Source organism: Crinia signifera, chromosome 11 (genome assembly GCF_055691185.1).
Source record: "Crinia signifera chromosome 11, ASM5569118v1, whole genome shotgun sequence".
In the NCBI taxonomy this organism is placed as follows: domain Eukaryota; kingdom Metazoa; phylum Chordata; class Amphibia; order Anura; family Myobatrachidae; genus Crinia; species Crinia signifera.
Genome location: NC_139227.1, coordinates 26,623,268 through 26,639,780, shown reverse-complemented (window position 1 = coordinate 26,639,780; position 16,513 = coordinate 26,623,268). Strand labels below are relative to the sequence as shown.

Sequence of the window (16,513 nt, the reverse complement as noted above, 5' to 3'; positions counted from 1 at the left end):
TTTTGTACCTAATGGAATGGGTTGTGTCGGAGGGTATGCTATGATCCAGCGCCTGTGACTGGCAGCCTGCCATATTTTGGTACATCCAGAGAGATTTTGAAAAGGAGATGCTATAAGAAAAATGATGACTATGTAGTTAAAACATACTGTACCTCTCAACATGACCCTTTCCAGGAGGGACACAATGCTCTCTTTCTGGACTTCCCTCTTAATTTATGATTGTCATCACTTATTTTAAACAGGTTAATTGATAAGAAAGGCATTATAACACAGGTGGTGGTAATCATTCATTACCAGGGAAGTTCAAAAACAGAGCATTGTGTCCCTCCCGAAGAGGGTCACGTTGGGAGGTATGTTAACATAACCTAATTTGCTGCTGATGGAACACACAATAATAAACCTGTTAGAAATCTGTTTTTAGCTAATAAATAAGTAAATACATAAGGGGACAAGTTGAAAACAACTGTAGGAGTTATAGAGCTGCACTATCCATGTGAGGACATTTAAATTATGTTTCTATAATTAATAAAGAACACTTGATTTAACTTCTTTTCCCGTTAGGTGAGAACGAAGCTGCCTGCACCAACATGGCGCCTGCAGCGGTCTCCCGACGTACTTCCGCTCGCGCAGCGCACGCTGGGTAGCGAGTCTGCGGAAGTGTCGGCTGCAGTGTGTCAGGTGCTGTTCCGGCTGGTGTGAGAGAGTCATTGTGGCCGGGGAAAGATGCCGGAGCTGGCGGTAGAACGAGTTGTCGTCCACCCGCTTGTGCTGCTCAGTGTGGTGGATCATTTCAACAGGTGAGTGCGAGGCCGCAGCCTCCCCAGTCTCCTCCCAGCTGCGCTGCTGACTCACCGGCTGCACCGGGCTCAGCTAGGCCTCCATCCCTGGGGTGCACGGTGACTGGGCACCTCTCTCTCTCCCCCTCTACCATAGGGAGCTCAGGCGTAGTAAGTAGGATGTCAGCGCCACACAGTATTCTATAATGAACAATGGGCTGAGCAGCTGCACGGGAAGACATGCTGGGATCTGTAGTTCTGTGGGTATACCTGTCATCACTGCTGTATTTCATGGATATTCAGTGTATTAAACCTCCCCCATTATAATAACTAGCTGTATATAAGTTGTGTATATATCTTAGTAACATGTTTTGTCCATAAGCAGAACCAGATTATTATTATTATTATTATTAGTGTGAATTTGGGCTCTGTAGGATCCCTCGCTGACAGTGTGGCCATCAGTCAGGACCAAATCAAATTATTTGTGGTCATTGTGATTGGCCAAACCAGAGGTGCCAGTCATAAAATACATGGTCAAATAGCAGTGCCGCTCTGTTAACAACACATAACTGACCCTAAGGGAGACTGGTTCGCACAATTTACATCATATTTCTTTCTGAATTGAACTGGAAACAGTGGGCCAATGAATGGACATGAATGTGCGTTCTGTGCCTTGCATTCTGAATGGGGGGCGCATAAGAAAAAAATAAATTTTGGTGGATTAATTTGGGCATTTTGCTTAAACATTTACATGCTGAAAGTGAGTAAATCTGTTATTCAGAAAATAAAGGATCAAGTCTGTCCACAGTTACATATATTTGCCACATAAATACATAGTGTTCACTCTAGCACCTTGTTGTGCTTTTAGCATAGTGTGGTCTGTATTTCAGCACTGATATGCAGACCTGTACTAGAAGCACCACAGCAGAGAGCAACACCACAGGCAGGGAAGTGGAATTGCATGGGTTTTGAAAGAAGCAAAATACAGAATGAACACTAATACTAAACATAACTGTAATATAAAGTCACGTGTACCCCTTTCAAGGGTCAATCTGGATCTCTGGCCCTGAAAATGACCAGGGTTGGAGACTCTGCGTTTAAGATCCGGGTTGACCCTTTCATGCAAGCGGAAAACCTGTTTAATATAGCAAATCTCCGGGTCTAAATTTTAGACCCGGAGATTTGCTCTCCTGTGTGAAGGCGGTCTGACAGCGAGCGTCCACATAACCCGGAGCATCAAAAGCCGGGTAATTGCCATGTTATTCATCCGCCGCTGTGTGAAAGCAGTATTAGTAATACCTATTTTGCACCAGCCTAAATTCCCGGGTTGGGCCCGCGACTAGTGCTGGTTTGTGAAGTTCCTAGGCTAAAATCCCAGCAAAATTTGCCTTGATTTCAACCCTTCTATTGAACAGGGTTGTTCCCGGATTCAACCGGGGTCCTGGCTGGTGTGAAAGGGGTGGGGGTACTCACCCGCGTTGCTAGTCCTCCATGCGTGCGGTCAGGCTGAGGATCCACACAGGTAGTGGGCTTAGATGACTGGACAGGCGGCGAATGAAGATGACGCAGCTCTCTGGCGCCCTCACTGCATCTGGAGAGCTGCGTCATTTGCACCCACCATTTGACCTGTCATCTGTGCCCGCCACCTGTGTGGATCCCCGGCCTGCACCGAGGACCGGCAACCCGGTAAAACAGTGGTCCTCAAGGACCCCCAACAGTTCATGTTTTACAGGTCTCCACGCAGAATCACAAGTGAAATAATTAGCTCCACCTGTGATCTTTTAATGTGTCAGTGAGTAATGAGTGCACCTGCTGGTTGACCTAGAAAATGTGCACTGTTGGGTTACATGAGGACCAAGGTCAAGAACCACTGGTCTAAACACCAGGTTGATTGAGGTGGAAAGTGCAGTATCTGTTATCTTTCCACAATATTCCTGGACTCTTGGATTGGTGAGAAGGCTATGAAATATAGGTAACATAAGTGTTCTGACTATAAAATCACCAGCTGGCCACAAGTGCTCTCTATGGGGACATTGTCATCCTGGAAGACAGTCTGTTGTCCAGCTGTAAATGCTGCAATATGGGTATTGGAAATGCACATATTCAGTACAAGTGAGCAGTGATATTGTTTTGTTGTATTGATTTTGCAGTCTAAGGGAATGACTGCATCATGCTGGGAAACTGTGTCCCATAGCACTGCCAGAGCCCGTGCTGCTGGAAATAAATACTCAGCAATGTAGAGGGCTTTTTGTTTTGTTTCTAACGCTTGCGTACACTTGTCAATGTACCAACATTATGGTAACCCCTCCCTCCATTGCCTGCACCACTGCACTTGCCTGCACCACTGCACTTACCCCCCCTTGTAATCTGGTTGCTAATTTCAGCAAGGATAATTCATTTTACAAGACTAATATATAGCAAATACAGTGACATACTAATGAATACCCTACTGTACTTAGGGAACATTTATCATATATATATATGACAAGGCGGTTTTCTAACTGTACGCAAGGATTTTTTACTTTTAATATGCACATGTCCATTTCTTTGTTAATATATTGCTATACTGTACAGTTAGGGGGTACATTTTCTAAAGTTTGTAAAAGTGGGAAAAGGGTACCCTGCCCCTAACAACCAATAAGATATGGTGTATTATTTCTTTATTGCATCCTAGAAAATGGTACAGATCTTGTTGCTATGGACAAACACAACCTTTTTCTTCAATGGCACTTGTTATCATCATGTAATTGGCTGTATAGTAATGACTGAAGATTCAGCGAATGTTTCTCCCCCACAGAATCGGGAAGGTTGGGAACCAGAAGCGAGTGGTCGGTGTGCTGCTAGGGTCTTGGCATAAGAAGATCTTAGATGTATCTAATAGTTTTGCAGGTAAGAAACTGACTCTTGTTTGATATAGGATTATGAGGTTCTCTATGCTCTGAAACCGGTTCTCACATTTCTACAATGAATGTTTAGATCAGTGGTTCTCACTCAGGACCCCAAACAGTTCATGTTCTCTGGGTGACCAGTGGATCATTAAATGTGACACTTGGTAATGCACCTGCTAGGTATCTTGGAAAATGTGGACTTTTGGGGGGTCCAGAGGAACGAGTTTGAGAGCCACCGGTTTAGGCTATTTCCAGGCAAACCAATTTTTTTTTTTTTAAATAAATTGTGTGTATAAGTATTTGTATGCATCACAATCACTCTTCCCTATAGTCTTCTGAAATGTCTCTTCATTCAGTAGATTAAGGCTGGTTTATTGGGAGTGGATCATTAGGTCACTAGCATGTTGGTCGATAGGGTCAAAAGGTCGACATTGGCTTTTTGTAATTTTTCTGTCCCGAATGTCGACATGGACACTGGAACGTAGCACCGGGTCCCCTCGCATGGCTCACTGCTCTCGCCATGCTTCGGGCACGGCGCCTCGCTGCGCTCTGCACACTTTTTATTCTCCCACAACACCACAATCAGCTTTGACATAGTATTTATTAAGTGCATTCTGTAAAATGACAGGTTAATGCTGGTTGCTATGCGCAACCTCTTCACTCATTTCATGGGATGATCCATCGACCCCTATTTCCAGCTCTAAACCAGATGTTTTGCTGCTGCTTGTTCCTTATTTTTCCTCCTAGAATAGAAATAAGCAATATGGGGTACTCAGTCTGCTGTGGAACTACAAATTCCAGCATTTTCCTGTAGCAATGTTAGCATGCTCCAACAACAAAACTGCTGCAGGGATTGCTGGTATGTGTAGTTCCACAGCAGCTGGAGATTTAAACGTTGCCTGGTCCCTGTCCTAGAACTTGGCTTTGCTGAGATCCTTACATAGTTTCATATTGTGGCATTCATTTAGTGTTCAGATTTATGGCCCCCATACACCTGTGCGACTATGCCGGGTAAGAAGTCGCGCACCATCCCACTTGATCTTTCCATGCGGCATGACCACGTACAATATATCCTATGTGTGCCTTTTGCATACAATATATTGCATACAATCCCAGCAAGGACACCCTTGTAGTCTATGGCTCTAATACAGTGCGCACGGGACTGCACATCGGAATCGGAGGTTAGGCACAAGCGATTTAGGCACTATTTACCCGATGCATGAATTGGGTGAATAGTGCCCAAATTGCACTAGTGTGCAGTTCCTTTTTCCTGCCTTGGGGTGTCGCTCTGGTGCTTCTAACATACTCTGCTCTGTATCTCTGCTGAGATGAGCCTAGAGCGACACCCCAGGCAGGAAAGCGGAACTGCACTAGCTGGGACAGGGTGCTAGATTAAACACTAGTCATTGCTTGCTCTACGGTCTAATAATACAACTCTCTTCCTGCAGTTCCATTTGATGAAGATGATAAGGATGATTCTGTCTGGTTTCTGGACCACGACTACCTGGAGAACATGTATGGCATGTTCAAGAAAGTAAATGGTGAGTTCTGCTTTGTACATGTGCTGGAAATAAAATACCTTTTATTAAACCTTTTTCTATAAGCATACAGATTAGTCTCTTATCTAAGACTAGTAGAATTGATCCATAATATACATTTGAATTTCTTTTCTCCATTTTAGCTCGGGAACGGATAGTTGGCTGGTACCACACAGGACCCAAACTGCATAAAAATGACATTGCAATCAATGAGCTAATGAAAAGATATTGTCCAAATTCTGTAAGTTTCCATGTACTATTGAAGTTCTTTCCAAGTCCCAGCGGCAGCGTGAACGTCATGTGACACTGCGTGGTTTACCATACGTTTAGTCAACCAAAGATGCAAGCTAGAGACTAGGAGGTTTCTTTACGAAGCATCGGGGTTGTAAATCCCGGCAAGACACAGCTAGTAATAGTGTTACCCTTTTAAATATTGGGTCAGTAGTTGTGGGTTCTACATCTTGATGCTTTGCATATATTTTTGTAGCTTTTTGCCAGCTTTTTTTGTAGCTTTATCCATTACTGAAAATACCCCTACAATGTTCTGTTTATTATTCAAGGTTCTTGTGATCATTGATGTGAAGCCGAAGGATCTTGGTCTTCCCACTGAGGCATATATCTCCGTAGAGGAGGTTCATGATGTAAGTTCTACTTGTGATCGTAGTGTGGAAATTACCCTCATTGATTTATCCATGTATTTGTATCCTTTGGTAAAGTTATTGCCTGGGGTATGACTGGTCGGCCATGTTTGGGTTTAGTGGTTTCCAGGCAGAGTCCAGTGATTATGTAAAGTTTGGCGCTACAAAAGAAGGATGTTGGGAACTCCGTTACCCGTAGGAGGCGCAGAGGTGTGGGTGGCTTTGTCAAGCTGCAGTACAGTGGTGAGGAGTGTCCATCCCCCAAGATAAATGTGGAAAAAAGGGGAGGTTGACTGCGCTGATATCCAATATTTAACAAAATTAATACTTAGATATTTCAAGTACCACTATATTGTTTTTTTATAAAAAAAAAAAGATTTTTTAAAAATTATGATTCTAAACAATATAAACTTCACAACAAAATGTCTAAGTATTAATTTAGTTAAATATTGGATATCAGCGCAGTCAACCTCCCCTTTTTCCACAATTATGTAAAGTTTGGCTAGGTAGATGAAGCAATAACATTGGTAAGGATGTACCAAGCAGTCTTTAAAATTTAGAGAAACCTTTATACTAAAAAATAATTTTGTTTAATGCCCCCATCCACTAGGGCGACTTATAGCATGCTGTACCTCGCATGTGATACCCTGCCATCTCACCCGGTGGCTCCTGGGAGGGCATGATCGCATACCATACATTGTATACAAAAGGGCCGCACATACAATGTATCGTATGCGATCCAAATATTCAGGGCAGTTGGTAGGATCTGTGATGCGCACGGGAACGCACCTCACAATCGTAGGTAAATGATGTTCAATGTGTCACTTTTCATAAGATCTGTTGCAGCAATGCGTCGGAATCGCATTAAAAGTGGCCATATCGCACTAGTGGATGAGGGGCTTTAACTATGTACAGAGCAGAGGAATGTTATTTTTTTTTTTTTTTTAAACCGATGTTCATCTTCACGTGCAGTTTTTCTAGAATCAGAAGCTTTATGAAGAATGTTGGTACTCATTAGAAAACAGATGTCAATTCCAGGTGCCTGAAAGAAACCGGTTCTCTATTCTGAGGAAAAGGCGCCACTCCAGGAGATTGCAATACGTACACTTACTATTGCAGCTAAATAAACTAATATGCTTACTGCAATCTCCTGGAGTGCCGTCATTTCCTGAGAATGGAAAAATACATATATTCATATAGCGCCTCGCTTAAGTGATGCAGATTCCCAAAAATGCTTCTAGGCTGCGCAAAGGGCCGATTCAGACAGTCCTCATTCAGCCCCCTCCCTGATGGTGGGGGTCTTCACGTAGCGCAAATGCAATAAAGACAGACAATATGCTTGTCAACAATATTATTGCGCATATCATTCAGTGTGCAGGACGATAGCGATGCGCTTTCCCTTGGGAAGCTGACCACCCCCCCCCTTTTTTTTTTTCATATGTACATGCAGTCACATTTTGCCTACATTGTTTACAACTACATAAATATGGTTCTGTGTACAAACAATAATTATACACTTCCCATAAATTAAGTTTGTTAATGGTTAAGCAAACCATTTATTTTTTTATCTTTTTAAATCATTTAAGGCCCTTATACACTACACCAGGCATGTCCAAACTATGGCCCTCCAGCTGTGGTGAAACTACAAGTCCCATCATGCCTTGCCACAGTTTTGCTATTAGGGAATGCTAAAACTATGGCAAGGCATGCTGGGATGTGTAGTTTCACAACAGTTGGAGGGCCACAGTTTGGACATGCCTTCACTACACGATTTGGGACCGATTTCACCTGATTCTGGCGGATCGGGCTGAGAAATCAGGTAAAAATCAAAATCACAAGTTTGACATCCGATAGCATGCGATGCTTTGTCCTGGGTGCATTGGATCAGAGGCGATGTATCTCATTCAATACGGTGTGGGGAGAATTCAAAAATCCTATTCAAAAACTGGCAGCCATTTAGCAGCCGCCCAGTCTTCTGCTGCCACCGCCTGCAGCTCCCTGGGCTTACATGTGAGAAAACACAATTTTTTTTAAATTGCAAGATGTGATTAGTTTAGGCTAACATGCGTTTTTTGACATACATATATTTAATGCAAGATCTTGTTTATTAAATGCCATGTTGTCTGGTGTTACCCGCACTCTAGTCTTCTATGAAAGCCTAGGAAATGCACATGTCTGTATCCAGGGCCAGACTACAAAATAAACGTACTATTACCACTTTGTGTTCCCTGATATTAGTTATGTGCTTACTTATGGTTCCAGCATTGTAGCGGAGCAATAGGAATTATCAGTCTAACATGCTCTTATACTCCGTCAGGATGGCACTCCAACCTCAAAGACCTTTGAACACGTCACCAGTGAGATTGGTGCTGAGGAGGCAGAAGAAGTTGGTGTGGAGCACTTGTTACGGTATGTTCTTTAAGATTTTTTTTTTTTTTTTTTTTTTTCAAATTGAGTAATTTTTATTCAACAAAAATAAATTGATGCACATCTGTACATTTAGCATGTAACATAATGAACAATTATGGCAATCATGAAAGTAAATATCTATTGACAATAAACGTAAGCCTTTCAGTAATGTCCGTGTTTGAGTCTCTTCTTGTCCATTAGTGCTGCTTGCATGAATAGGCTTAGTTCCAGTATTTTCTCCCTTGTAACCTTAGCCCGGTACCCATAAGATAGAGTACCATCCCCCCACCCCCTAACAAATAAAAAGAAAACAAAGAAACAAACAAATTACAATGCAATGCAATAGGGGCACAACACACCTAACAGGTTATTACTCTCAAGATGTAAGTGGAAGGAGAAGTGATTCTGTTTAGACCATGATGGGGAGAGGATGGGTCTCCAGTGGGTGTTAATGTATAGCCGAAGTGGGGATCAGCGGGCAGGGCAAATTTAGAAGAGGTCTATCTACTCCACTTAGCTATATAAGGGGTGAGTGATCCCCCTTGATCTGTAGGTGAATCGCTCGTGTCCCGTAACCTCGTTAACCAGGGCCCTCCAGTTGTAGATATTCGGGTGGGAGACATGGAACCATTACCTGGCAATGAGGACCTTAGCTAGGGCGGTCAGGCAAAGAAGGTACTTGTAGACTGGGGGCGAGTGAGACTCCTCAAGGCCAAGAGCAAACAATATCTGGGGTCTACGGGGGGAGAGATGGTTCAGTAATAATTATGTTGGACCAAACCGCCTCCCAGAAGGCAGCACCGGTGGGCAGGACCACAGCATGTGCCAGAAGTCTGCGCCGGGCGAGGCACATCTAGGGCAGGCGTCATCAGATCTAAGACATGCTCGAAACATGGATACCGGAGAGCGATAGATGTTCTTTAAGATTTAAATAGTTTTGAACCTGACTTTTGGCAAGTTTAGTTCCAAGAAGCACTAAGTCAATCAAGTCTTATTTTATAATAGTGTGTGTAGAGGAGTAATGTCTTGGACCAATCAGTCAGGTAGCATAATTTCTTAATCCTGACTAAACTAGACTGCTAATGATTTAATTGGCTGATCAGCATTATACCACCTCATGCCACTTTGCACCTTTTTAAGCATTGTTTTCTATTTCTGCAGAGATATTAAGGACACTACAGTGGGGACCCTGTCACAGCGCATCACGAACCAGGTACATGGCCTCAAGGGACTGAATTCCAAACTGCTGGACATCAGGAGTTACCTAGAGAAAGTATCCTCCGGCAAACTGCCCATCAACCACCAAATCATTTACCAGCTTCAGGACGTCTTCAACCTTCTGCCAGATGTCAACCTGCAGGAGTTTGTCAAGGCCTTCTACCTAAAGACTAATGACCAGATGGTGGTGGTGTATCTGGCTTCTCTCATCCGCTCGGTGGTCGCCCTTCACAATCTCATCAACAACAAGATCGCCAACAGGGACGCAGAAAAAAAGGAGGGGCAGGAGAAAGAGGAGAGCAAGAAGGAACGGAAGGATGAGAAGGAGAAAGAGAAAGAAAAGACCGACGCAAAGAAAGAGGAGAAGAAGGAGAAGAAATGATAGTGTCTCACCGTTAGTAGTTTTTATTTGTATGTATGCCGGATAGATATTGCTGGCCCGGTTCTCCTATTCATACTAAGGAAGGGGCTGCCAAGGAATCCACATCTCAGTGCGATGGCTGTGTCCAGCCATGTAATGCCATTATGGGGGGGGCGGTTTGTTTGATGAGCAGGTGTCCATACAGTATATCACTCTGCCATTAAGCAATTTTGTATCTTTTGGTTTGTTTTTGTCGTTTCCTCCCCCCCCCCCCATTCTTCCTGGGAGAGTCCTTACTTTTAAAGACGTGGTCAAGGGCTTAGTGGATGGTTCTGTCTGGCCATAATGTCATCTTCCTGCAAAATAATAAAAGTTCTGGTTTATAAATGTGTATTTGTACTGCTTCCTACAAAGCGCTAACATCTGGGGATGGGTAGAGAAATGTCATCTATGGTCCTACTATACAATAGGTCTGATAGAGGACGAGCGCTTGCGTAGTCCAGGGGACTCTTTGTAGCTGTGGATGTAGTGCAACTCCCAACATGCTTTGCAAGAGACTAGGGTAATCCAATCCGATTGTTTTATGGTGCAAAAATGCCCAGTGTGTATGCACAGCAATGATCGCTGGTCTGAAAATTGCTCAGTGCATACACACTGAGGGATTTTGCGTCTCTTTTTCTCTGCTGTGAACAGCTTGCTATAGCAGGACGCTATGGTAAGCGTTGGTAAAACCAGTACACGAACGACGGCCACTGGCAAAGATGCAGAAGTGTGATTCAGCGCTCATCGCATGCCCCATTTGAAACTACAAAAATGAGCTGCTTTCAGATCAGAATAGCACAGTGTGTACGGGCCTTTAGTCAGGCACAAATAACTTTTGGCAACAGTTCTACACAATGGCCGCAAGGTACGGTTGCTTCAGTTTCATATCAAGAATGTCAGATGAATGAAAATAGCTGCAGAAAACCCCCAATGTGCTTCAGCATCTGAAATCTTTTGCTTCCCACTTTGTACAGATGACGATTGCATTAAATAGTGCGATTCAATTAAGATTTATCTGCTTTAACATGCTGCTATACATTCTCTGACCACTGGGTGTCAGACTGAATCCCTAGGTTTAATAATGTTCAATATCTTTAGTGTATCCATTTCATAACCGTATTTGCAGCAGTGATGAGAAACAGATGGTCTCCCCAGAAGCAAATTACCATGCCCTGCCCGGACTCGTTAACACCGTAGTATTTTCTAAATGGCATGGGTTGACGTTCTTTCCTTTCAATGTAGGTGAGAAACTGATGGGGGCCTGTTTACATTGTTGCAGCAAAACTACTTTAGCTAATGCTAGCATTCTAGTGAGGGAATATACAAAAAAGTAGTAGCGCTAGACCAAAATAAAAGCAATATCACATTTAATGTATAAAGTGCACAGACAATTTTAAAATAGACAAATTCATAAAACAAATGCACCAGCACCTAGAGAAATTGGTTCCCTGAGAATAGGGTCCATTCCTATAAACGTCGCCTGTTTCCGGAAATAAAGAGTCTCTTCACATAAAGGGTTAGAGTAATATTTACCGCAGGTAGTCCCAAATGTGGTTTTAATCCTTCTTAGGATGGCATAATAGCAAAGTCCAACAATTGGTTTTGAGGGAATTGACCTCAGGACTTTGCTATTATGCCATCCTAAGAAGGATTAAAACCACATTTGGGACTACCTGCGGTAAATATTACTCTAACCCTTTATGTGAAGAGACTCTTTATTTCCGGAAACAGGCGACGTTTATAGGAATGGACCCTATTCTCAGGGAACCAATTTCTCTAGGTGCTGGTGCATTTGTTTTATGAATTTGTCTATTTTAAAATTGTCTGTGCACTTTATACATTAAATGTGATATTGCTTTTATTTTGGTCTAGCGCTACTACTTTTTTGTATATTTCCTTGTCTATCGCAGGGGACTCTCAATCCCCCCCTTAGTAGCTGCTCCACGCTTCAACCCACCACAGCGCCCATTTGGGTTGTTATACAACCATTCTAGTGAGGGAAAGGTTAGTTACAGGTATGAGCCTGCATAACGTTACCTGGTTATATGTAAACAAAGGTTCCTGGAGTCATATTCTGGATTAACTCAAACTCTGCCTACTTGTGGAGCAACAACGGCAGTTAGGAGACTGATCAGCCCTGTGTCTTATGCACATTTTTTTAGACCCAAGGACATTTGGACTGTGCATCAAAAGTAAATAAAAACAATGGTTGACTAATACTGCTTTCACATTGCAGAAATGGGTAATGACACGGTATTCTTAAATGGGACTTTAAAACGGGTCTGAGCCTTGAGACCTTTCACATTGCAGGTGAAAACCGTTTTAAAAATAATTTAATACCATTCAAACATTCAACCCGTTTAACCCCCAAGGGACACGTTTCAAGCCATAGAAATAGAGCTGTTCAAACTGCCAAAAAAACGGCTTTAAAACGTGTAGGACTTTAACCGGTAAATCAACTCTGGCACTTTCACATTGCAGCCTTAAACGTTTTAAAATGGAAAAAAAAATGCAATATACCATTTTAAAAATGCGATGTGAAAGGGGTAAAAGCTACAAAGCATGTTGACATCCTATGGTAGTTACCTGCATGTCATGATTTCCCAGGGATATGCTGAAAGGTCGATATAGGTCTAGGTCGACAGTCAAAGGGTCAACATGGGGTTTTTCACTGTCTTTTGTGCAGACAGGCGATATTTCATGCCCTACATCCACTAATGGCGTGGTGGGAGAATAAAATAGTGTGCCGAAAGCATGGCGAGCGCAGCGCACTTTAACCTGTGTCGACATTCGGATAAAAAAATGGTGAACCCCCATGTCGACCTTTTGACTGTCGCCCTAATGCTTGTGTCGACCTGGACCCATGTTGACCCAATGCTTGTCGACCATCATGCTGTAGACCTAATGATCCATACACATTTACCAGACTTGGGACCAAATGTAATAAGGTGCGAGAATCAGAAAGTGGGAGATTTTTGGAGCGTTTTACTATGTGCCAAAATCAACCTGTTGTGTCAGTTTAAATGATTGGTGCTTTAAAAAAGAAAAAAAAAATTGGGAAAACTCCCAATATCTCACATTCTGATTACATTTGGCCCCTGGTCTTCAAAGCACCCAACAGTCCAGTTTTAAAATGACAAGCAAACTGATAACTCTGTGCTTACTGTATGCATGATTAGCCTAAAAAGCTGGACTGTAATGCTGGGTACACAGAGAAAATATATTAGCAGATCGGGGCGTGGCCTAGCGGCTATAGGGAGCAGAAGCACTTTACAGGAGCTCCGGCAGGACCCTCAATAAAACACTGATTTCTGGTGCCCACACCCTCTCCACGGACTGCTGTGGGACCCCCTGAGCCTCCTCTCCCCTCCGGTGACAGGTCGCGGGCGGCAGCGGAGTCGGGAGGCCTATTTATAGGTCTCTGCAGATTGCGGCCTACCCGCGACTCCGGAGCCGGGACCTAGATTTGGGGCTGCTGCCGGAAATCGGGCTCCGCGGCGCGCGACATCGCCGGAGCCCCTAAATTAACACCCAACGCTTCACCAGGCTCTCCCCAATCACCTCCAGGTACCTGTGGAGCGGGGACCCGCATGGTAAGTCCAGCTTCCAAGCATTTATCCCCTCTTCAAGCCCTGCATACAGACTCACAAACAAGCGGCGGCCATCTTGGTTGGGGCAGAGGAGATCTTACACTTCTCCTCTGCAAATACTGCACTTCTACTGACTACAGGCCCCCACATCAACCCAGGGTCCTCTCATACAGTGACCCCTGGAACCCTTTGTGTGATTCTGGGTGATCTGGGTCCCCCCTCAGAAAGCCTGTCAGCAGTGGCCATATTGTGTATCGCCTGCCAGCATACAAACACAGAAAGTCAGTGTGGGAGACTTTGTGCATAGCTTGTCCTCTCCCACTGCAGGGTCCTCATAGAAGACCACAGGTGTCAATAACTACACCCTGTTCACTAGCAATGCAGCTATGATGCTGATTTGCCATCCTACCATCCATCCCTTCAACAGGATGCTATAATAGTATCCATACTAGTGGAGCCTTCACTTCATTGTCTAACATATCTGAGAATACCCTCTCTGTCAACTGTTATTTCCTAATATGCCTCCTAAGCGGTCCAAAGTCCCTAAGACAATCCCTCAAGTCTCCTTCTTCAAACCGTCCCCACAGCCCCCCAGACCTAAGAAAAGTAGTGCTCCGCCTGACACTGCCGATCCGCCATCTCTAGCACAAATGGCTGCTGCCTCTCCACCTAGCCGCGTGCTTACGTCGGAAGAGGTCAGAGACACGGACGCACTCACTGTCGGGACTATGAAGATGTTACTGTCACGTTTCAAGGAAGAAGTAGCGATGGAATTTCGTGCCACTCTCCAGGAGTGCCAAGCCTCCATTGACGATCTTGGGGATCGCACTAATCACTTAGAAACAAAAATGGAGGAGGTGGTGGGGTCGCATAATGGACTTTTGGACTCGCATGATGCACTTACAAGTGAGGTGCGGATGTTACGTGACAAAGTGGCGGATCTCGAGGACAGATCCCGTCGAAATAATCTGAAACTGCGTGGGGTTCCCGAATCGGTGTCCAATAGCAGCCTACATGATTATGCAGTAGATGTGTTTAAGAAGCTTGTGCCCCAAGCCTCGTCCGCAGATTTACTAATAGATCGTATACACAGAGTCCCTAAGGCCAAGTCGGCTCCGGATAGTGCCCCCCGGGACGTTCTAATGAGGCTGCATTACTTTCATATAAAAGAGTCTATATTGAAAGCTGCCAGACCATCATCTGATACCTCGGCCACCCTTGGAGAGCTTCAACTCTTTGGAGACTTGTCCCTGGCTACGCTACTCAAGAGGCGCTCATTCCAACCCATCACGCAGGCTCTTCGGAAAGCTAACATTCCTTATCGGTGGGGATTCCCAACAAAACTCTTAGTTTCACGAGAAGGTTCCACTGTGATTATTAATGACACAGAGGAAGGAGTCAAACTACTTGGCTCATGGAACATTGCGGGCTTTGCCCCTGGGACCTCTCCTGGCCGTTGGCTTCAGCAGGACTGGTCTACGGCTGGGTGAGAGTTCTAATTACAGAGTTGTATCGTAAGGTTATAGTTGTTTGGTTCTTTATTACATTTACCCATTTTACACCCATTTACTGAAAAGTTTCTCTTGACTATGCAGATATCAACAAAGCTTTTTTTAGGATCTGCAATGGTCATATATAAGATGTACTGGAGCTCATCTCTAAAGGCTTTATTGCATTGTTATACCTGTTTGGCCCCTTACCACTGATGCCCGACCTATGCTTAAATGTGGGCTCTTAATCGAACAGTTAATATTTCCCTGTAATATATAGTTTGGGCTCAATGGTCTGCGATATTCCTTTCTCAAGTTAATCTTCGAAAATACTGTTTACAACCGTTACATTTATGTTGTGATATTGTGCAGGATGGTAGGACATTGTCCACTACCCCCTCTGTTATACACAGCCGCCACTTCATGGCGTCTGGTCGTGGCCTCAAGAGAGGTCAATTCTGTTCTGTCTTTTCCCTGTTTTTTTTTTTTTTTTTTCAAAGTAGATATGTGTTTCTCTATACATGTCAGGTCTCTAAGCTTTATATGTTTATCTCAGCGTGTATGTTTCATATCTTGATAACTATCAGACATGGTTAAAATAATATCTATAAATGCTAAGGGGTTAAACTCACCCCATAAACGTAAAGTAGCATTAAATTACTTTCATAAACTTAAGGCAAATGTGGTAGCAGTGCAAGAAACCCACTTTCAACGCCAAAATCCCCCCCTTTTCACTAACAACAGGTACCCCCATTGTTATACAGCAAATGGACCATCTAAGAAAGCTGGGGTAGCCATTTTATTTTCCCAACACTGCCCCTTTAAGCTATCTACTCAATATGCAGACCCGGAGGGACGCTTTTTGATCTTAGTAGGTCAGCTGGATAATGTAGACACTACCATAGTATCTTGTTATGCTCCGAATACCAAACAAATCTCGTACTGCAGGAAATTCTGTAATACCCTCCAGAAGCATGTTAGAGGTGCCCTATTAATCCTCGGTGACTTTAATATGGTACTGGACCCTAAAACTGATAAATCCCATCACACTAGAGGACCCACATCGGGTCATACTGAAAAATCTTCAACCCAGTTCCGTCAACTCCTCGCTGAATATGAACTATATGACGCCTGGAGAACTAAGCACCCCACAACTAAAGATTTTACATTTTACTCCCATGTCCATAGATCCTACTCTAGGATTTATTATGCTGTAGTTGATAGATGGACATTACCCTCCATCAGTAAAATAGATATATTACCAATTACTTGGTCAGACCACTCCCCGCTCTTGCTGATATGGGAAGTTAGTAAACGGTCAATCACCCCTGGCTCTTGGAGGCTGAGTGCACAGCTTCTTGCTCGACCGGAGGCACAGCGGGTCATTCAGGAGTCCCTAGATGTATTTCTGGAAACTAATCGGCCCAAAGATACATCTACCTTTACACATTGGTGCACACTAAAGGCTGTAACTAGGGGGTCTGCAATTCAAATTGCCGCTAGACTCAAAAGGGAATGGGGGCAGAGATTTGCATCGGCAGAAAGGGAGGCAGCCAAACTAGA

General features: G+C 43.8%; 1 protein-coding gene across 1 annotated transcript; it reads left to right on the top strand.

Moving 5' to 3' along the window:
• Positions 1-625: 625 nt before the first annotated feature.
• On the top strand, positions 626-10,215 carry PSMD7 (proteasome 26S subunit, non-ATPase 7). Its single transcript, XM_083163667.1, has 7 exons — positions 626-797; positions 3,574-3,665; positions 5,113-5,205; positions 5,346-5,443; positions 5,763-5,843; positions 8,158-8,249; positions 9,411-10,215. The coding sequence occupies exons 1-7, from the start codon at positions 724-726 to the stop codon at positions 9,847-9,849; spliced, it is 969 nt and encodes a 322-aa protein (XP_083019793.1). The 5' UTR covers positions 626-723; the 3' UTR covers positions 9,850-10,215.
• The last annotated feature ends 6,298 nt before the right edge of the window (positions 10,216-16,513 follow it).